The following is a 23,420-nucleotide window of genomic DNA, read 5'->3' as shown; positions in this document are numbered from 1 at the left end:
CACGCTCACGCATGCCTGCTGGAAGTCCAAGCCCTTCGCACACAAAACCTCCTTTACCCCCTCCCTCCAACCTTTCCTAGGCCGACCCCTACCCTGCCTTCCTTCCACTACAGACTGATACACTCTTGAAGTCACTCTGTTTCGCTCCATTCTCTCTACATGTCCGAACCACCTCAACAACCCTTCCTCAGCCCTCTGGACAACAGTTTTGGTAATCCCGCACCTCCTCCTAACTTCCAAACTACGAATTCTCTGCATTATATTCACACCACACATTGCCCTCAGACATGACATCTCCACTGCCTCCAGCCTTCTCCTCGCTGCAACATTCATCACCCATGCTTCACACCCATATAAGAGCGTTGGTAAAACTATACTCTCATACATTCCCCTCTTTGCCTCCAAGGACAAAGTTCTTTGTCTCCACAGACTCCTAAGTGCACCATCCCCCTTTTCCCCTCATCAATTCTATGATTCACCTCATCTTTCATAGACCCATCCGCTGACATGTCTACTCCCAAATATCTGAATACATTCACCTCCTCCATACTCTCTCCCTCCAATCTGATATCCAATCTTTCATCACCTAATCTTTTTGTTATCCTCATAACCTTAATCTTTCCTGTATTCACTTTTAATTTTCTTCTTTTGCACACCCTACCAAATTCATCCACCAATCTCTGCAACTTCTCTTCAGAATCTCCCAAGAGCACAGTGTCATCAGCAAAGAGCAACTGTGACAACTCCCACTTTGTGTGATTCTTTATCTTTTAACTCCACACCTCTTGCCAAGACCCTCGCATTTACTTCTCTTACAACCCCATCTATAAATATATTAAACAACCATGGTGACATCACACATCCTTGTCTAAGGCCTACTTTTACTGGGAAGTAATTTCCCTCTTTCCTACATACTCTAACCTGATCCTCACTATCCTCATAAAAACTCTTCACTGCTTTCAGTAACCTACCTCCTACACCATACACCTGCAACATCTGCCACATTGCCCCCCTATCCACCCTGTCATACACCTTTTCCAAATCCATAAATGCCACAAAGACCTCTTTAGCCTTATCTAAATACTGTTCACTTATATGTTTCACTGTAAACACCTGGTCCACACACCCCCTACCTTTCCTAAAGCTTCCTTGTTCATCTGCTATCCTATTCTCCGTCTTACTCTTAATTCTTTCAATAATAACTCTACCATACACTTTACCAGGTATACTCAACAGACTTATCCCCCCTATAATTTTTGCACTCTCTTTTGTCCCCTTTGCCTTTATACAAAGGAACTATGCATGCTCTCTGCCAATCCCTAAGTACCTTACCCTCTTCCATACATTTATTAAATAATTGCACCAACCACTCCAAAACTATATCTCCACCTGCTTTTAACATTTCTATCTTTATCCCATCAATCCCAGCTGCCTTACCCCCTTTCATTTTACCTACTGCCTCACGAACTTCCCCCACACTCACAACTGGCTCTTCCTCACTCCTACAAGATGTTATTCCTCCTTGCCCTATACACGAAATCACAGCTTCCCTATCTTCATCAACATTTAACAATTCCTCAAAATATTCCCTCCATCTTCCCAATACCTCTAACTCTCCATTTAATAACTCTCCTCTCCTATTTTTAACTGACAAATCCATTTGTTCTCTAGGCTTCCTTAACTTCTTAATCTCACTCCAAAACTTTTTCTTATTTTCAACAAAATTTGTTGATAACATTTCACCCACTCTCTCATTTGCTCTCTTTTTACATTGCTTCACCACTCTCTTAACCTCTCTCTTTTTCTCCACATACTCTTCCCTCCTTGCATCACTTCTACTTTGTAAAAACTTCTCATATGCTATCTTTTTCTCCCTTACTACTCTCTTTACATCATCATTCCACCAATCGCTCCACTTCCCTCCCGCACCCACTTCCCTGTAACCACAAACTTCTGCTGAACACTCTAACACTACATTTTTAAACCTACCCCATACCTCTTCGACCCCATTTCCTATGCTCTCATTAGCCCATCTATCCTCCAATAGCTGTTTATATCTTACCCTAACTGCCTCCTCTTTTAGTTTATAAACCTTCACCTCTCTCTTCCCTGATGCTTCTATTCTCCTTGTATCCCATCTACCTTTTACTCTCAGTGTAGCTACAACTAGAAAGTGATCTGATATATCTGTGGCCCCTCTATAAACATGTACATCCTGAAGTCTACTCAACAGTCTTTTATCTACCAATACATAATCCAACAAACTACTGTCATTTCGCCCTACATCATATCTTGTATATTTATTTATCCTCTTTTTCTTAAAATATGTATTACCTATAACTAAACCCCTTTCTATACAAAGTTCAATCAAAGGGCTCCCATTATCATTTACACCTGGCACCCCAAATTTACCTACCACACCCTCACCTTGTATATATATATTTATTCTTCCTCAGAATCTGTAGAGTGCATGAATACAGATCGATCGATCAATTCCATCCCATATTGTTCAATGATTTGTTCTTATAGTTTGTAATGCATTACGTTAAAAGTGATTACGTTAACACCCATTACGTAAAACTCATTTTTGTTAACATCCAGTATACCATCCATTAGTTCTAAATTATATATGAATTTGTTATTGTATAGAATCAGCCCAGAACCACCTGCCTGTTCAGCCTATAGCATAGTAGTGTATGTCGAGACAACATACGTAACATGACCGAGCTGTCAGCATAGTTGCTGATCCCCTTATATGTGTTGTATAGCGTATCATAGTACCACCCATGTGCTTTATACATGTATAGAAGATCCCTTAGGCCTGTGACTGTATGACGTCATGGGATGCAGCGAGCGAGCGGGACATGCTACCTCGGCCTCAGTCGACGCATAGGCATAGAAGGCAGAACACGGCAGGCTCCTTCCTTCTCCCATTACCACAGTCTGACAATATAGCGTTACCATTCAACAAGTGAGTTTACCTTATCCATCAATCTCCTACCGAACCCCACACGACATGCCCTTCTAAGGTCTTATAAGAGAAAACGGAGTGTTTGCAAGGCTAACTGCATTAGATCACTAGTTTCATAAGAAAAACATTGAAGCAAAAGCGATTTTCTCAGAGTACCCCCCCCCCCCCCCCGGAGTCAGGAGACCGGCCTATGTTTTGGGTGAATATCTCAGAAGTAAATCAGCGTAAATGCCTCACGTCTTCTTTGTGAGAAGGCATGAGGCACGAAGTACATACTACGCTTGTACTGCCTCGCCAGGTCGACTACACACACACACCTCACTTGTGTTTTTCTGTGATTTCCTTGTTTAATTCAATGGACATCCTCCTCCTCCTCTTCTCAGCACTGTCCTTTGCACTTACTTTCTTAGGACCCATAGTTAAACAAACAAAATTTGGGAAAATAACTGTACAAAATGCAATCACAACACAAGAGAGATGCTTCCAAGGTAACCATGTGCACTATTATGGTGTTCGCTGCACGAACAAGTGATGGTGTATTTGAAGCTCACTTGTAACTCGGATTTTAGCTTGCAATTCAAAGCAAAAAATCAATCGAGTGACTGCTTTTAACTTGGAAAACTTGTAAGTTGGGGCACTCGTAAGTCAAGGTACCACTGTATAATATTAATTACAAAGAAGGCCACTAGCATGCCTAGGCATTTCGGGCAGACAAATCCTAATTCTTACTCTATATTGACACAGGTTATGGAGCAGTACATTTTAATATATCTTATTGCATACTTATATAAAAGTTAGACAAATGAAGTGATTACAGTGGACCCCTGGATTACGACATTAATCTGTTCCAGAGAGCTTGTCTTATACTGAATCTGTCATAACCCGAATTAATTTTCCCCATAAGAAATACTAACAGAAATCTAATTAATCCATTCCAGACACCCAAAAGTATTAAACAAAATAATTTTTATACATGAAATATACATTTCCCTACACAGAAAACAATGAAACATGCAGAATAAATAAATAATAAATTAACACTTACCTTTATAGAAGATGTATCCATGAGTGATGAGACGGAAGGAGGGGAGAGGATGGAGGAGTTTACAATTGTTTGGAAGGGGAATCCCCTTCCACAAAGACTTCAGGTAGCAAGTCCTTTTCAGGGGTTACTTCCCTTCTTTGTTTTTTAATGGAACTAGGACCAACTTGAGATTCACTGGACCCCTGACACACCAAAAATCTGTCCAGAGAGCTCTGTTTCTGGTGTCTCTAAGATTTCCCTAATATGGCATAGATCACTGTCATTGTAGATCTTGCCACCATGGCCTGCAACAGTTGTGTCAGGGTGATGTTCATCCATAAAGGTTTGCACTTCAATCCACTTTGCACAAATGTCCTTAATCTCTGAAGAAGGCAACTTCCTCCATCTCTCTTCTTCCTCCTCCTCCTCCTCTGAAGGAAATTCCTGAGCTGTGGTCTGTTGGTGTTGCACCTCAAGCTCTTGCAGTTCTGTAGTGGTTAGCTCTTCATCGTCATCCTCCACCAACTCTTCCACATCCTCGCCAATAACCTCCAACCCCATGGACTTTCCCCAATGCCACAACAGATTCCACATCTGTCATAGGCTCCTCAGAGTCAGCCCCAAACCCTTCAAAATCCCTCGCTTGAACACATTCTGGCCACAATTTTCTCCAAGCAGAGTTCAAAGTCCTGCAAGTCACTCCCTCCCAAGCCTTACCTATAAGGATTATGCAACTGAGGATACTGAAGTGATCTTTCCAAAACTCTCTTAGGGTCAATTGAGTGTCTGAGGTCACTTCAAAGCACTTTCGAAACATTGCTTTGGTGTACAGTTTTTTTGAAATTTGAAATGACCTGCTGGTCCATGGGCTGGAGGAGAGTAGTGGTATTGGGAGGCAAAAACTTCACTTTTATGAAGCTCAACTCCCCCATAATTCGCTCTGCCAAGTCTGAAGAATGAGCAGGAGCACTGTCTAATACCAGGAGGTACTTAAGCTTCGATTTATTTTCCAGGAGGTAAGTTTTCACAGTGGGGCCAAACACATGATAAAACCAGTTATAGAAAATGTCCCTAGTGACCCTTGCCTTACTGTTTGCCCTCCATATCACACACAAATTAGTCTTGACGACATTGTTTGTCCTGAACACTCTGGGAGTTTCAGAGTGATACACGAGTAGAGGCTTCACTCTGCAATCCCCACTAGCATTACTACACAACATAGGCTTGTGTCCTGGGAATGCTTTTTCCTCCTGTGTAATGTAGGTCCTGTTCGGCATTTTCTTCCAAAATGGGCCTGTTTCGTCACAATTAAACACTTGTTGGGGTTGCAATCCTTCAGCCTTTATGTACCCCTGGAATTCCTGCACATATTTTTCAGCTGCTTTTTTGTCCGAACTGGCAGCCTCACCATGCCTTATCACACTGTGTATGCCACTATGATTCTCTCAAACCAACCTTTGCTGGCCTTTAATTCACTCACATCACCACTAGTTGCAGGCATTTTTTAATTAAATCGTCACGCAACTGCCTTGTCTTTTCACATATGATCGCTTGAGAGATGCTATCTCCTGATATCTGTTTTTTGTTTGTCCACACCAATAACAGTCTCTCAACATCTTCGAGTACCTGTGATCTGTGTTACGAAAAGATACTTGTACCTTTTGCAACAACAGCTTCCTTGATTGCCTTTTTGTTGGCCAAGATAGTAGTGATGGTTGATTGGGGTTTTTTGAACAACCTGGCCAGCTCAGAGACACTCACTCCACTTTCATACTTTGTTATTATCTCCTGCATTTTGATTGTAATTTTCACCCTTTTTATCACAGGGTTGGCACTAGAAGCTTTCTTTGGGCCCATGGTGGCTTATTTAGCAGCTACAAGCACTAAAAACACTGGAATAATACAAAATGTACAGAATGTATGCGTGGAAGTGACCGCACTGGTTTATAAACACTGGCACATTAACTAAAGGCAGGGCAGCTGAGGCACGCTCAGGCGTGGACGCGTTCCGGACGAATGATGTAAGTCGAGTTTTTGTTCGTAGGTCAGGGGAATTTTTTTACGCTGAAACGCTTTGTAAGTCAATTTTATCGTTAGATGAGGCCTTCATAAGTCAAGGGTCCACCGTATTTAAAAAAAAAAAATGCTGGATTTTTTCAGGCAATAATAAATATAATAATCAAATTAAGTGCTATAACTGAAAGGGTCATACAGGGCTGCCTTAGTCAGGCAAGAACCCCATTGGGAGCTGCACACTTCTAATATTCATTAGACCAGGGAAAAAAGAAAATTTAGTTTCGAAATATTGAGTAAATGAACACACAATTTATGCAAGAAAGAGTATATTATACAAACTTAAGCACTTACCTAATATATTTTCATGTCTTAGCAAAACTGTCTGATAAATTTCAGTTTCTCTGAACCACGATGCTTCGTCAGTAGTAAAGAACACCTTGACAGCAACCCTTTCACCCCTCCATCTCCCAAGCCAAACTTCGCCATAACGTCCCTTCCCAACGCTCTGCACTAGTTGAATCTGTTTGGCTATTGTACGTTGCACCTGAAACATCATTTTCATTAAGAATAGGAAAAGATATATTTAAAAGCATGTAGTGATGAGCTCTTAATCATTAACCAGTATTCAACATAGCTTTCACTTGTTATAATTACATTTACACACACCATAACAACACTAGCACAGGAGGGCCCTGCTTAAACAGCAGGTTAGGTTCCAGGCTATTGCTGTAAAGCAAAAATCATTGCAAAGTGAAATATAACCTTTTTACACTTTCAAGTGCATATAAAAGCCTGATAACATGTTTACACAATCATATATTAAGACCTTTGATGAGCGTAAACGAGGGAGGAGGAGGGGGAGGAGGAGGAGGAGGAGGAGGAGGAGGAGGAGGAGGAGGAGGAGGAGGAGGAGGAGGAGGAGGAGGAGGAGGAGGAGGAGGAGGAGGAGGAGGAGGAGGAGGAGGAGGAGGAGGAGGAGGAGGAGGAGGAGGAGGAGGAGGAGGAGGAGGAGGAGGAGGAGGAGGAGGAGGAGGAGGAGGAGGAGGAGGAGGAGGAGGAGGAGGAGGAGGAGGAGGAGGAGGAGGAGGAGGAGGAGGAGGAGGAGGAGGAGGAGGAGGAGGAGGAGGAGGAGGAGGAGGAGGAGGAGGAGGAGGAGGAGGAGGAGGAGGAGGAGGAGGAGGAGGAGGAGGAGGAGGAGGAGGAGGAGGAGGAGGAGGAGGAGGAGGAGGAGGAGGAGGAGGAGATGACGACGAACAAACATTTGTCTGTCTGTCTATTTGTCTGTCTGCCAAACTCCCTGTCTATCCGTCTAGCTCTGTCTCAGAGAGAGCCACAAGACTGTCATCATCACGTTTACTCACATCTTCAAGCAGAGTATAGCACTTTGTCTGGATTTTTTGGGTTATCCTAGGTAATTTACACTATGTATAGTTGTATTTATGTGTACCTGTGAGACAGAGATAGACAGAGAGAGAGAAAGAGAGACAGATTGAAAGAGATAGAATGAGGGAGAAAGATAATTAGATAGAATGGAGGGGAAGCAGTATCCGACCCCATTGTTTTGACAGGCGGTAGGGGGAGTGACTAATGAGACAATATGTCATTTTGACAGCTGCCGACTCCTGACTCAAAACAATTATAAGCCACACACTCGCACACAAGACAAGCTTGCTGAAGGGTGATAATAGGAGTTTTATGAAAGTATCTAGTGACTATATATGTGTATATATATTATAGAAACCAGAAGCAAGAAGGGAAGGCAGGAATGAAGGAAGGACTAGATGAAAGGAAGGAAAAAAGTAATGAAGGACAGATGAAGGAATGTAGGAAGAGAGGTGGAATGCCCTCCAGGTAGCCTCCAGGTAGGAAAGGAATGAAGGAAATTAGGAAGGAATGATGACACACGACCATTTACCTAGGATAACTACATAACACAACTGCCTGCTAATACTGTGAAGAAAACTGCTCAGACGAGGTGTTTTGTCTTTGCACATAAAAAAAAATTCAACAAAAATGCACACACACTGATTTTGTGTGTGAGAGTGTAAAACACCACTGTGTATGACACCATGTTTTATGTTTGAGGAGTGTAAAACACCACTGTGTATGACACCATGTTTTATGTGTGAGAGTGTAAAACACCACTGTGTATGACACCATGTTTTATGTGTGAGAGTGTAAAACACCACTGTGTATGACACCATGTTTTATGTTTGAGGAGTGTAAAACACCACTGTGTATGACACCATGTTTTATGTGTGAGGAGTGTAAAACACCACTGTGTATGACACCATGTTTTATGTGTAAGAGTGTAAAACACCACTGTGTATGACACCATGTTTTATGTGTGAGGAGTGTAAAACACCACTGTGTATGACACCATATTTTATGTGTGAGGAGTGTAAAACACCACTGTGTATGACACCATGTTTTATGTGTGAGGAGTGTAAAACACCACTGTGTATGACACCATGTTTTATGTGTGAGGAGTGTAAAACACCACTGTGTATGACACCATGTTTTATGTGTGAGGAGTGTAAAACACCACTGTGTATGACACCATGTTTTATGTGTAAGAGTGTAAAACACCACTGTGTATGACACCATGTTTTATGTGTAAGAGTGTAAAACACCACTGTGTATGACACCATGTTTCACAGAGTTCCACAAGCTGCAGAACTTCTAGGAATATGTTCAGTGACTGTATATTGGTATATATATTATAGAGCAATAGTAATAAAAAAATTTTTGTATTGTTTGTTTTTGTAAACAAGTTTTGTAAACAATATATTGATAATTATGTTTGTGTGCTTATTGTGTTGTTTAAGTGAACAATAGAGCTAGGCCTAAAAAAAATCATATACAGTACACACATTACTTACCTTAAACTATTTTTGTCCTTAGCATATAGTGAGTGGTGAATATATTTATTGTAGAAGTCTGAATAAATGAAGAATGGGTATAATTGAACACCACTGTAGTACCAAAAATGCCATAAAGCGAAGTGCTTTAAAGCTTTGTAAAGCACTCTAAAGCAGGGACCCTCCTGTACGTATAAATCATACTCGACTATTTACTGTACATACTACTGCCTGTATGCTTATCTAAGTGTGAATTACAATTCACATGGGTTCCTTTATGTTTAACTGACTATGAATACAGTGGACCCCCGAGTTTCGGCAGCACTGACTTTCGTGAACTCGACTTTCGGCAAAATTTGGCCTCGAGTTTCATGATTAGACTCGTGATTCGGCGATCATCCGGTACCCATCCGCCCGTCACCGCGCACACAAAGCCTGTCTCCCACACCATTCACGCTCAGTGTGCCATTGTTTACCAACACGTGACCATCACCCCGCGGGTTCATACGTAATAATCCATTGTTTTTTGTGATTGCAACTGCTAAATAAGTCACCCTGGGCCCAAGGAAAGCTAGTGCAAGCCCTCTGGTAAAGAAAGTGAAGAACACGATCCATAGGGATTTTGAAGGGTTTGAGGCAGACCCTGACCCTGCCGACCCTCTGCCGGTTGTGGAAGGTGTTGTGGCATTGGGCAAGTACATGGGGTTGGAGGTGAGTGACGGGGATGTGGAAGAGTTGGTGGAGGGCCACAGGGAAGAGCTACCGACTGCCGAACTGCAAGAGCTTCAACTGGAACGGCATCAGACCACAGCTGACGAACTTGCTTCAGAGGAGGAGGAAAAGAGAGTGAAGGAGGTGCCTTCTTTGGTGATTAAGGACATGTGTTCAAAGTGGAATGAGTTGCAAAGTTTTGTTGAAAAGTATCACCCTGACCAAGCTGAAACAAGCCATATCTGCAACATGTTCAGTAATAAAACCTTGTCCCACTTCAGGCAAATCATAGAGAAATGCCAGAAACAGACCTCCCTGGACAGATATTTTGTGCGACAGGGGTCCAGCGACTCTCAAATTGTTCCCAGTGGCATTAAAAGAAGAAGGGAAATGAAACCAGAAAAGGACATGCTACCTGATGTCCTAATGGAAGGAGATTCTCCTTCCTCCTATCCCCTCCTCCCGTCTTCCATCCACCCAAAAGTCTTCAGTAAAGGTAAGTGTAATGTTATTATTATTTTTTATATGCATGTACTTGATTTCTGATTGTTTTCAGTATGTAAATCTTTATTTAATTTAAAAAAAAAATATTTTATTTTAATATTTTTGGGTGTCTGGAACAGACTAATTTTATTTCCATTATTTCTTATGGGGAAAATGGTTTCAAGTTTCGTGAATTTCGACATTCGGCAGGCTCTCTGGAACGGATTAATCACGAAACTCGGGGGTCCACTGTACTTTTCTTTTTAACTGTAACAATTCTACATTTACATACTTTCTAATTTAAAGTTATATTATTTATAATAACTGCCTCAATATTACAATTCAAACTTACTGTGCACACTTTTTCTAACCATTCTAGTTACAAGTGAAAGTTTTATTTAACCCTTTGACTGTTTATGTCGTATATATATGTCTTACGCACCACTGTTTCTGACGTATTTATATGCGTAAATTCTAGCGGCTTCAAATCAAGCGGGAGAAAGCTGGTAGGCCTACATGAGAGAATGGGTCTGAGTGGTGGGTGTGCACCCTGTGAAAAAAATCTGGGAATCAGTGGTGCATTGTGGGAATGCCATCTTGGTAGTCCATTTTCACCATGCCTGGCAGTAAGAAGTACCTCACTCCTCGGCGGATTGGAGGTCTTTTGTTCCAAAGTGATAGCTCTAACAGTGATGAAAGTGTCAGTGAAAGTGAATTCCATGGTTTTCAAGCGGGTGTGACCGAAAAAAGTGCCCAGGATAACGTAATTAGTGATGAAAATCCACCTCTGGTGCTAGTCCAGCTCGTTCACGTTCACCTGAACCAGGATGAAAGAGGAAACTATCTGCCCGTGTACAAGACTCAGATGTGAGCACTGAAAGTGATAGTGTTTTCAAAGTTACTGAAAGCAGTTCTAGTTGTGACAGTGAGGGTGAATATTTCCCAGTGAAGCGGCAGTATATACTACATAGCATGCGGTCTGGTAGTGCTTTATATGCTGTTCCAAGGGGAAGGAGTAAATCTCGGAGCACATCCCGTGGCCCTACACCACGACCAGATAGTGAAATGACAATATTGTTACGATGGGTATGAATGATGTGAGTGAGGCAGCAGATAGTGGTGGTGGTGATAGTGATAGTGGCATGAATCATGTGGCACCAGCAGTGGGCCACGCTGCTGACCCTGCACAACCAGCCTCACTGAACCCCACACTCCCACAACCTGCAAAACCACGTTTCAATATCCAGAACCCACCAGCAGACCGCATCTGGGATTGGCAGCAAGGTGACAAGTTTGTTCCCAGTCCCCATGACTTTGATGAAACACAAAGTGGAATACGGCCATCGTGTACACTTGGGAACATTATTATTATTATCATCAAAAAGAACCGCTAAACCACAAGGGCTATACAGCGCTGCAGGGTAGGAAAGGAAGCGAGGGTATTGGGCGGCAGAAGGGGGAAGGGGCGATCAGAAGGTTACAGAAAACAGCGGGGCAGGGGATAGTGCAGGGTAGAGGGTAGCAAGAGATCGAGGTACAAAGGGCCGAAGGCATCATCAGAGTTTGTGAAGTAAGTCAGTTGTTGTCAAAAAGTCAAAGAGATAGTCCGGATGAAAGGTGGGTCCATCAGCGAGAAGGGAAGGTAAAGGAGAGCAGCGGAGCGAAGACGACGTTGGAGGTAAATTCTCCATGCTCATTGATAAAGTGGGCAGTCTAACAGAATGTGGCTGACCGATAATGGAACCTGACAATTCTCACAAGAGAGGAGCAGGGCGCCTCTTCCTGAGAAGAAGACGGCCAGTAACCTATACACGGTTTAATAGATTGAAGTTTGTTACTGAGTAGAGTAGACCAACGTTGTTGCCAACGGGTATGAAGGTGGGTAGTTATTGCAGCAAAATAGTCCGTAAATGGAACACCTCTATATGAAACTGGTAGATCATGTACTGCTGACCGCGCAGCAGTGTCTGCCTGCTCATTGCCCTGTACGTCAACATGACCAGGGACCCAACAAAAAACAATATCTTTATGCTTGGTAGAGATGCGGTGTAGCCAAAGTTGGATACGGAGGACTAAGGGGTGAGGTGTATCAAATTTCTGTATAGCCTGTAAAGCACTAAGGGAGTCTGAGGCAACCACAAATGATGACACAGGCATAGATGCAATACGGATAAGTGCTGCAAGAATAGCATACAATTCAGCAGTAAAGATACTAGCCGAAGATAGTAAATGCCCTCGTACGACGCTGTCCGGAAACACTGCTGCGAATCCTACGCCATCAGAAGACTTAGAGCCATCTGTGTACACTGCAATGGCATGAGAATGAGAGTGGAAGTGGTCAAGAAAAAGAGAGCAGGAAGCTACCGTAGACAGTTGGGCTTTCGAGCAAGGGAGTGAGAAAGAACAGACTCGAACAGCTGGAACTTCCCAGGGGGGTAGGGAAAAGTGAGATGCTACATGAACATAGAAAGGTGGAAATTGAAGTGAAGACAAGAGCGAATGTAGGCGAAGAGAGAAGGGACGGAGCAAACAGGGGCGGCAAACAAATAAAGAATGTCTACTAATATTGGTGACCATTCTATAAATGGAAGGATTGTGGAGATCATGAGAGTGTACATAGTAGCGAAGGCAATGGACATCACGGCGATCGGATAAGGATGGAACGTTCACTTCTGCATAGAGGCTCTCAACAGGGAAAGAGCGAAAAGCACCAAGGCATAAACATAATCCTTGGTGATGAATAGGGTTGAGGCTAGATAGAGTAGCAGGAGAGGCAACTGAATAGATCTGGTCACCATAGTCAAGTTTCGATAAAATGAGGGTGGAATGTAGGCGAAGGAGAGTTCGACGATCAGCTCCCCATGAAAGATGAGCAAGGGTTTTAAGAAGGTTCAGCCGGCTGTGACAAGTTGTCTTCAGAGAAGTAATGTGAGGTTTCCAGGATAACCTACTGTCAAAGAGGAGGCCTAGAAACCTGACTGTATCACGTTCAGGGATACGGGTGCCATAGAGGTATAAAGGATGATCGGAGATGACAGAGAGTCTAGTGAAATTAATTTGGTGAGTTTTGGTACTGGAAAATTTAAACCCATGTGTGGTGGCCCAATTGGAAACACGGTCGACCGCATGCTGGAGAGAAACTGTAATGAGGTGACAGTCAGCACCTGCACAGGCAATAGCGAAGTCATCAACATAGAGTGATGACCAAATATTGAATGGAAGACTAGAGGCCAAATCATTTATAGAAAGGAGAAAAAGTGTTGTGCTCAGAACACATCCCTGGGGGACACCTTCAGCTTGGATAAAGTCTGGGGAGAGCACATTATTAACCCGAACACAGAAATGCCTGTCAGTTAAAAAGTTCTTAAGGAAGGATGGTAGACTGCCTCGAAGGCCTAAGGAGTGGGCTTGGGCCAGAATATTATACCTCCAAGTTGTGTCATATGCCGTCTCAAGGTCAAAAAATATGGCAACAACTGAGTGGTTATTCGCAAAGGCATTACAAACATACGTATCCAAGCGTAGTAAGGGGTCTATGGTAGAACAGTCCTTATGAAAGTCATATTGACGAGTGGAGAGACTGTTGTGTGTCTCTAAATACCACACTAAACGTCTATTTACCAGACGTTCCATCACTTTGCAAACTGCACTGTTAAGAGCAATGGGACGATAGTGGGAGGCTTCATGTCCCGTAGTACCCGGTTTGCGGAAAGGGAGAACAATGGCAGATTTCCACAGTTGTGGAAGAACCCCTTGTGACCAAATAAGATTGAAAAGGCATAATAGGACTGCAAGGGCTGACTGATGTAAATGCTGTAGCATACGAATATGAATGTCGTCCGGCCCAGCTGCTGATGATCAGCAAGCTGAGTGTGTTGCCTCCAGTTCCTGAAGTGTAAAAGGCACATTATACTGTTCTTCTCTGAGAGAAGAAAAGTCCAAGGGTGCTAACTCTCTGGTAGACTTTGAGGAAAGAAACGAGGGGCATAGATGAAGCCCCTGAGAAATACGGACCAGATGATTGCCAATTTCACTGGCAACATCTAGTGGGTTTGCTATATCAACACTGGCAACCCGCAGAACAGGAGCCGGGTCAGGAGAATATTTACCACTCAGTTTTCGTACTTTTTTCCACACTGCACTCATAGAGGAAGCAGAGGTGATGGTGGAGACATAATCTCGCCAGCAAATGCGTTTAGCGTCATGGATGACACAGCGAGCGATCGCACGCTTCTGCTTAAAATCAGTAAGTCTCTCCGTGGTTCTATTGTACCGGTACCTGCCCTACGCAGCGCGTTTCAAACGTACTGCACGAGCACAAGCAGGAGACCACCAAGGCACACATTTCTGAGAATGCCTGCCCGAAGTTTGGGGTATAGAATGAGAATCTGCGGTTAAAACGGAGGACGAGAAGAGGTGTAAAAGCTCATCAATGGAGGACGAAGAAGGAACCTCACAAAAAACAGTTAGTTGTGAGTAAAGGTTCCAATCTGCCTGATCAAATTGCCAGCGTGGGTTACGAATTGGTGGCGAATATGAAGGGGAAGTAAGAATGATTGGGAAATGATCACTGTCATGTAAATCCGGGAGAACAGACCAGGTGAAGTCTAATGCGGCGGAGGAAGAGCAGACTGAGAGATCGATGCAAGAGAGAGTATGAGTCCGAGGATCAAAAAGGGTGTGAGTACCTGTATTTGAAACATGGTGGGGGTGAGTAGCGAGAAAAGCCTCTAACTGAATGCCATGGGAATCACAGTGAGACCCCCCCCAGAGGAAATGATGGGCATTAAAATCGCCAAGTAACAGAAGTGGTGGCGGTAATGACGAAACAAGAAAGGCAATATCTGGGATGGATAATGCCCGAGAAGGAGAGAGATACAAAGAACAGAGTGTATACCACCTATGCAAGTGGATGCGGGCTGCTGTGTAATGCAGCGAAGTACGAACAAATAGCTGATGGTACGGAATATCAGTGCGTAGATGAAGGGCACTTTCATTAAAGGTTCCATCAGGAAAAGGATCTGAAGAATACAATAAATTATAGCCTGAGATGGGATAGATAACGGCAAAGTGTAATTTTGGTTCCTGTAAGCAAACACCAAAAGGGAAAAACTGGGAGAGCAACATCTGAAGCTCACCCCGATTACCCCTGAGGCCGCGAATATTCCACTGTAAATAGGCCATGATTGGCAACGATAAAGATACCTGAAATCCGCAGGTAAGGGTACCTACGGACTAGAGGGGTTAGAAAAGTCCACATGTGGTGGCAAAGGAAAACATTCAAGTAGCGAAGGAACGGTGCGTTGTGAAGAAAGGAGTTGCGCAGATAGAGAAGAGGAAAGAGAAGGAACAGAGGGTGGATCAGTGTCCATTGATGGTTTGGTCTCTGCAATATATTCAGAGATTGCTTCAAGTGTTTTGGAGTTCAGAGACATCGTATGGGAGACAATATTGGAGATGGAAGGAGGAGTTTGAGTAAAGATCGGAGCTGTAATGGACTGTACCAAGGTAGGGGGGGGCGGCGAAAGGGTGGAGGGAACTGGAGAAGTGTGGGAGGGGACAGAAGAGGCAAAAACCCGGGAGGTGGCAGAAAAGGAAGAAACTTGGGAGGGGACGGGAGGAAGGCACAGTATGAGGAGGAGGATGAACCTCCACACTTGTAATGGAGCCAGTGAAAGGGGAAGACCTAGGTACAGAGACTGGGAAGGTAAAATGTGGAGGTGGATGAAGGAAAGGAGGGGTTAAAGGAGATTTGTTGGACCTCTGAGAAATAGAGGGATGATTGGGAGGAGGTGTCGTACGAGGTCTTGTCGATACCAGGGTTTGTGAGGGAGAACACGAAGAAGTGAGGACAGACTGAGGTGTTGAAGTAGGGACGTCTGAGCCCAGGACAGCATAAGAATTAGATACAGGAGTGACTATGGGACTGGCAACCGCAGAGGAGGCTGCAGAAGATGGGACCCCAGAAGTGGGGGAACGTTTTGAAACATGAGAATAAGAAACACAGGGTAGTCTCCCTTGGAGGCAGAGATGAGAAACTGCCATAGCATAAGGGATACCTTCTGCCTCTTTGAGGCAACGAATTTCCCCCTCATTTAAGTACACCTGGCAACGGTGAGAGTACGAAGGGTGAGCCTCATGACAATTAAGGCAAGGGGGAGGTCGACTGCAAGATGTATTAGAATGGTCATCGGCACAACAGACTGGGCATTCGGCTATAGATCTGCAATATTTTGCTGGGTGGCCAAATTGCCAGCAATTCCTACACTGTTGCAGTGTAGGGATCACCTTCCGAACTTGTAACCAATGTCCTGCTGCATAAACAGAGGATAGGAGTTCACGGCTGTCAAAAGTTAAACCAGTCACATTGCAAGGGTATCGTCTTCGCCCGCGGGCGGGAAGAACATAAGTGTCTACCTTGAGAATTGGGAGATCTTGGAGTTCCAGCTGTTCGAGAATATCATTGCCACATGTCTGGAAATTCTGTTGGACTATTTTATGGGGCAGAATAACAGTACCACTACAAGAATTGAGGGAATGATGTTTTTCCATAGTGATAGGAATACGGTGGACCCCCGGTTTACGATATTATTTCATTCCGGAAGTATGTTCAGGTGCCAGTACTGAACGAATTTGTTCCCATAAGGAATATTGTGAATCAGATTAGTCCATTTCAGACCCCCAACCATACACGTACAAACGCACTTACATAAATACACTTACATAATTGGTCGCATTGGGAGGCGATCGTAAAGCGGGGGTCCACTGTAGTATCGATATGTGAAAGAAGAGAAAGATCATGAGCTTGGGTAGAATTCTGGACTGTGATGATGAGTGTACCACTCTTAAGAGCATGAAAGGAAATATCTCTACCAACGTGGCGTAGGAGCGCTTTGGCAATACTATGGTCAGAAAGACAGGCAGTAGAAGAAGTCGGTCGTAAAGTAAAGAATTTAGTCCATTGTGTGGTCTAAAATGAGTGTGGAGAGGGAGTGCATGATGTGTCGGTCTTTTCCAAGTAGAATGGGAAGGTAACAAAGTAACATCGTCTGGAGATTGTCGTTGGCATTTAGAAGTGGGGCCAGAGTCGGTCAGACGTGAGACGGACCATAGAGAGAGAGGCTGGAAGCATAGTCAAAGGAGAGTGGAAGTCAGACAAATCGAGGGAGTCAGTGGAAGCCCCAGTACCTGAAGTGGGTGAGGAAACCGCACCAGCAAGAGGTACAGGGGCCTTAAGAGTGTCCAAAGAGTGGCCAAAAGATGAGGCGAGGTCAGAACAGGGTGCGGTAACAATAAGGGCCCCGGGGGTAGCGGGGTCATGGATTTAGGACTCCATGGTTAGGTTACTTCTTTCTTTTTGTTTTTAAGAAAAAAAAAAGAAAGAAATAAAAATAAAAAAAAAGAATAAAAAAAGGGGGGACCGGGGAGGGATAGTTCCCAGGAGGAACGAAAGGGCCAGAAATCTTCCTCCGCGCCCAAGAGGACCTCAGCACCGCAAATAGCGCAGATGCAGCACAGAACCCGTGCCATACCCTACCCTCCATGCCAGTAAACCAGCAATCTGGGATAGCAACCTCACATCTGCCGAGCTACCTCGGTGGATAAAAGAGAGGTATGCCACAAAGCATACCTACTTCGGCCACCACCCCCGGAATCCGAAAGGTGGCTTCCAGAGATACACCCGTTGCCCGAAAGACCCCCAAACCCACCCTCCGGGATACCGGAGAGGAATCGGGACATCCCCAGGCGATCCAGATCCCACGGCAAACTATGCCACCGCCAAGAACCTCAACGGAATGGGATGGACCCCGGTACCCTTTCCCCTGCCTATGAACTAGTGTGCCTGTGGGAAAAATCCTAAAGGCCAAAAAGAGGAAGGGCAAAAGGGAGGGGTGGGGAGGAGGAGGAGGAAAGGAAAAAGGGGAGGATGAGGAGGATGGGATAGGGAAGGGGGGATTGGGGGGTAATAGGTTCGGTCTGAGGAAGGAGACCGACAGGTCTAATTCCTCAGACCAAGAGCCTCTTCACCACGCCAAGGAGCCCCCCTTGAAGAGGCACTTGGGAACAATGCTACTGAACTGGAATGCTTTCAGTTATTCTTCGATGAACCCCTGATGGACATTATTGTCAGGGAAACCAACACATACTATGAATACACCATGGCAAATACAATTCTCTCACCAAGATCACGGCTACACAAGTGGAAGGAGACAACTGTGGCAGAGATGTACCTGTTTTTTGCCACAATAATGCTTATGCCACATGTGTATAAGCACACTGTCACCACATACTGGGCAACAGAACGCCTGATTTCAACCCCAGGTTTTAGTGACATTATAGCTGTGAATCGTTTCTTGATACTGTTACGTATGTTACACTTTTCAGACAAAACCAGGCCTGACAGAAGCGACAGGTTAAATAAGATCAGAAATGAGTTTAAGTACCTGAAACAAAAGTGCTGCATGTATTTTTATCCCTTCAGGAAGCTTGTTATTGACGAGTCTTTGATTTTATTCAAAGGAAGACTCTCATTCAAGTAATACATACCAAGCAAGAGGAAACGCTTTGGTATAAAGTTATTTGTAATGTGTGATTGCAAAAGTGGTCTCGTTTTGGATATCATTGTGTACACTGGCAGTAATACATTGAGAGATACCAGAAGTTATTGGGTATCTCTGGTGATGTGGTTCAAACAATGATGGAACCATATCTTGTTAAGGGGCATATATTATTTACTGTTAACTGGTACACAAGCCCCATACTCAGTGATTTCTTGCAAGTGAACCTGACAGACGTGTGTGGCACAGTGCGTGGTAATCGAAAACATATGCAAAGGTTCGACGCTGGCACTCGCAGAGGTGAGGTGCAAGCCTTCGCTGCCAATGACATCATGGTATTTCGGTGGCATGACAAACGTGATGTCACATTGTTAACATAAGTTCATCAAAACGAAATAGCACACACTGGCAGGCACAAGAGAGAGACCAATGAACCCACTCTAAAACCTGCAGCTGTCATGGACTATAAACCTCAATATGCGCTTAGTGGGCAAATGTGACATGCAGGTTGGGTTTGCTGATTATATACGCAAGAGTTATAAGTGGTATATAAAACTTTTTTTCCATCTTGTTGATATTTCCATGCTAAATGCTTATAACATATACAAGTTGAGGACCAACAACAAACCAAAATATGGTGAATTTTGTTTGTCAGTCATCAGACAAATAATCGTCAAGTACCAAGGAGCAACACCTGCAATAGATCAGCGCCCACGAAATTACCAACACACGCCATCTCTTTTCAGGCCTGGTGATCACTACCCTATACTACTGCCTCCTACTGCTTCCAAGAAAAATGCTCAGAAGAGGTGTTTTGTATGTACACATACCACAAAACGCCCACAAACACGCAGAGACACTCGTTTTATGTGTGAGGAGTGTCAAGTGCCACTCTGCATATACCCATGTTTCAAAGAGTTCCACAAGCTGCAGCAGTTCTAGGAACGTGTTCAGTGACTGTACATATGTATATATATTATGGAACAATAATAATAAACAATGTTTTGTATTGTTTGTTTGTTTGTGTAAAAAGTTTTATACACAAACTAATAGTGATAATGTTTGTTCAGTTATTGTGTTGTAAAGAATGAGTGTATATATTTGAACAATGCACCTTACTTTGGTCTCACAGGCCACATAAGTTTCTTAGAAAAGAAAAATATTGGAAAATACAAGAAACCTTCGAATTGGAGTAAATAAAAGAATAACGGGTGGGCGGCATTCACCGCTGTTGCCATACAATGCTCATTTTCTGCCAACTTAGCACCTCTATCTCGGTAATTTTTTTTTTTTTCAACAAACCGGCCATATCCCACCAAGGCAGGGGTGGCCCAAAAAGAAAAACGAAAGTTTCTCTTTTTAAATTTAGTAATTTATAGGGGAGAAGGGGTTACTAGCCCCTTGCTCCCAGCATTTTAGTCGCCTCTTATGACACGCATGGCTTACGGAGGAAGAATTCTGTTCCACTTCCCCATGGAGAATCTCGGTAAGTACTGATGTCAAAAAAATTTTTTAGGCTTAAAACACTAAGTAAAATAATCCTAATACAGGTCTCCCTCAACATTCACGTTTTCAACTTTCACGGGCTTCACACATTCGCTAATTCCCAACCGCCAAATTCCCAGCCACCAAATTCCCAGCCGCCAAATCACATTTAAGTTTCCCGCCACCTGCGAGTCCCTACTACCCTCCCTCCGACCCCCGCAACTGGCAGCCAGCCCTCCCACCACTCAGTGTGGTGAGTGTTTTGTTTATTCATTATTTGCTATTAAACTACAGTATAAATAATGTAAACCCATTCATGACTGCATATTGGAATGGCTATTAGGAAAGGTATTAGACGGTGACATCATGTGTTTACTCTTGAACACTGCAAAGAATTAAACATTTCTGCTACAGCTAATAATAACAATAGTAATAATAATAATAATAATAATAATAATAATAATAATAATAATAATAATAATAATAATAATAATAATAATAATAATAATAAATATGATATAATTGAAGAAGGAAATTGTACAAAAATACGAGGGAGTGGTTGACACATCGTAAGTGTGACTTTGTTTATGCTGGAGTGAGTATTAGTCTCCCTGCTCTTCCAAACATTTCACAATAATTCATTGTGTTTGGTGCTTGTAGATTGAGTGTGACTGGAGTGGTAGAGGCAGTGATTGAGGCAGTGGTATTTAATAACATACATGTTAATAATAATACATGTTATTAATAATATGTACTATTATTATTTATAACATGTTATTAAATACATACATGTTAATAATAATACATGTTATTAATAATAACATGTACTATTATTTATAACATATATGTTATTAAATACCACGCCTCAACCGCTGAATTATTGTGAAATGTTTGGAAGAGCAGGGAGACTAATGTTCACTCCAGCATAAACAAAGTCACACTGACGATGTATCAACCACTCCCTCGTATTTTTGTACAAGTTCCTTCTTCAACTATATCGTATTTATTATTATTATTATTATTATTATTATTATTATTATTACTATTGTTATTATTAGCAGCAATAGCAGAAATGTTCGATTCTTTGCTGTGTTCAAGAGTAAACACATGATGTCACCGTCTAATACCTTTCCTAATAGCCATTCCAATATGCAGTCATGAATGGGTTTACATTATTTATTCTGTAGTTTAATAGCAAATAATGAACAAACAAAACACTCACCACACTGAGTGGTGGGAGGGCTGGCTGCCAGTTGCGGGGGTCGGAGGGAGGGTAGTAGGGACTCGCAGTGGTGGAGGCATTGGTGAAGGCAGTGGTGGAGCCTGTGGTATTTAATAACATACATGTTATTAACATATATGTTATTAAATAACATACGTTATTAAATATGACATATGGGTTAGCGGCAGCGGCAGCAGCGACTTCCAAGCTCCGTACTTTTCTCCAACAATCAGAGCTACCAATGCTCCTATGATGACCTAGTTACAAGCAAAACTGCACTACACAACGTAGCACCCAGAATGACCAAAGATTACCAACAGTGAAACCTACAAATCGAAAATAATGGAGATCAAAGGAAGACTGCCCACAAACCGAAAGAAACACCCCGCTGCCAGCCGAACAACGTAACCCTAAGCTTTGTATAACTACAACTTCTTCTTAACTACAACAATTCCTGTAGTATTATGAGGCGCAATCTAAGAGGAAACAGCACCAAGGCCAGCAAGAAAACACCGAAAAATCAACTATTCAACAAGTGTAGTCAGGAGGACGCCGGCCCAGCAACCACCCCACTCACCACCGCTCAAGGCGACACCACAACAATAACAACAAACATGGCTGCCACCAGCCCATCCTCCCCTCTCTTCCCTGGATTCAACTTACCAAGTAGTCTCTCAGGTATGACCAACGATCCAGATACCCTAAAAACATACATCTCCAACTTAGTTATTGAAAATATGAATCTTCGAGAGACGCTAACAAAACAAGACACCAGGATGACACAACGCGAGAACAAAATCCTCAGTCTTGAACAAAAGTTATCAACACCAGGAATGACTAACTGTGACAAGACCATCCAAGCAGTCATAGATAGCCATACCCAACAAATAATATCTCTTAATACAAAGGTTGAAGAAGCAGTAAAAGAATGGAAGAACAACTTAGATAACCAGTTCAGTGACTACTTTGCTCTCCAAGAAGATAAAACTGAGCAAGATAAACTATCGGACGCAGTAATAGTTAACAGTCCACTTTTTCCCAGTGATATGAACCAAACAAACAGTAAAGAAATTACTCTGCAGATCATAAAGGACCAAACAAGTGTTATTGTACCAGAGTCAGAAATAAAAGAAGCCAGGTTACTAGGATCCCATGGTAGAAAAAGTGTTATGCTTAGATTCCACTCACATGACAGGAAAAAAGACTTAATTATTGCATCTATTAAAGTAAAGAAAGAGGTATACATAAACGAGTGTCTTACCAAAAAACATCAGAACCTCCTTTATAGAGTCAGAAAACTTAAGCGGGAGAATAATGACACAATACACCAATGCTTCACACGAGATGGGAAAATTCTTGTTAGGAAAACAAATGTAGGTCAACTGTACACAATAACGAACGAGAATGATCTATCACGATTTCTCAGGGATACTAATCTTACAGAGAATAACTAATCAATGTCCAACCTAAAAGCCTACGTAGTGTAGTGAATGTTTTGCTCCATTATTGTTCAAATTTCATTGTACAATCTCTTAGTAATTAAATAATCAACTACCTCATTTTGTGATTTTACTAGTAAGCATAAGTCACCTTATGTAATTTTCTTATTTACTATTGTTTGCTTAAACATTAGCTGAATTGATACTTTCTCTGTCCATATTATTACCTCATATTTTTTAAATACTATCAATTGATATTACTTACTAAAATTAATAATTATCATTTTTACTATAATTTCAATTTACTCTTAACATTTTTGACATTTAATAACCATTACTTGTCTAATTACCTTTACCTATTTTAATACCACATTTACTATCTTAGAGTACTCTTAATTAAACCATCCCCCCGGCCGGGATGGAACCCGCGGTCATAGAGACTCTATGACCGCGGGTACAATCCTGGCCGGGGGTATGGTTTATTTGCAATCGTGTCATTACGATTTCTTAAGTCAAGTACTCTTAATTACCTTGTACTGTCATATAACCTCTAGTATAACTACCAGTGCAATATTGAATGAAATAAACATTACTTTTTCACTTTTTTGTAATCATTATTACTTACTAAAATTTTATTAAACACCATATTT

The 23,420-nt window shown here is 42.6% G+C and overlaps 1 protein-coding gene across 1 annotated transcript in view; it reads right to left on the bottom strand.

Moving 5' to 3' along the window:
- The window catches only part of tkv (serine/threonine receptor kinase thickveins), a 377,353-nt gene that overhangs the window by 113,980 nt on the left and 239,953 nt on the right, over positions 1 to 23,420 (bottom strand). Inside the window, exon 5 of the mRNA XM_070097287.1 lies at positions 6,363 to 6,555. Coding sequence (XP_069953388.1) covers positions 6,363 to 6,555 — 193 coding nt within the window. The remainder of the gene's footprint in view (positions 1 to 6,362; positions 6,556 to 23,420) is intronic.

Source organism: Cherax quadricarinatus, chromosome 57, assembly GCF_038502225.1.
Source record: "Cherax quadricarinatus isolate ZL_2023a chromosome 57, ASM3850222v1, whole genome shotgun sequence".
Lineage (NCBI taxonomy): Eukaryota > Metazoa > Arthropoda > Malacostraca > Decapoda > Parastacidae > Cherax > Cherax quadricarinatus.
Note: the sequence above shows the minus strand (reverse complement) of the source record. Positions and strands in the feature narration are given on the sequence as shown.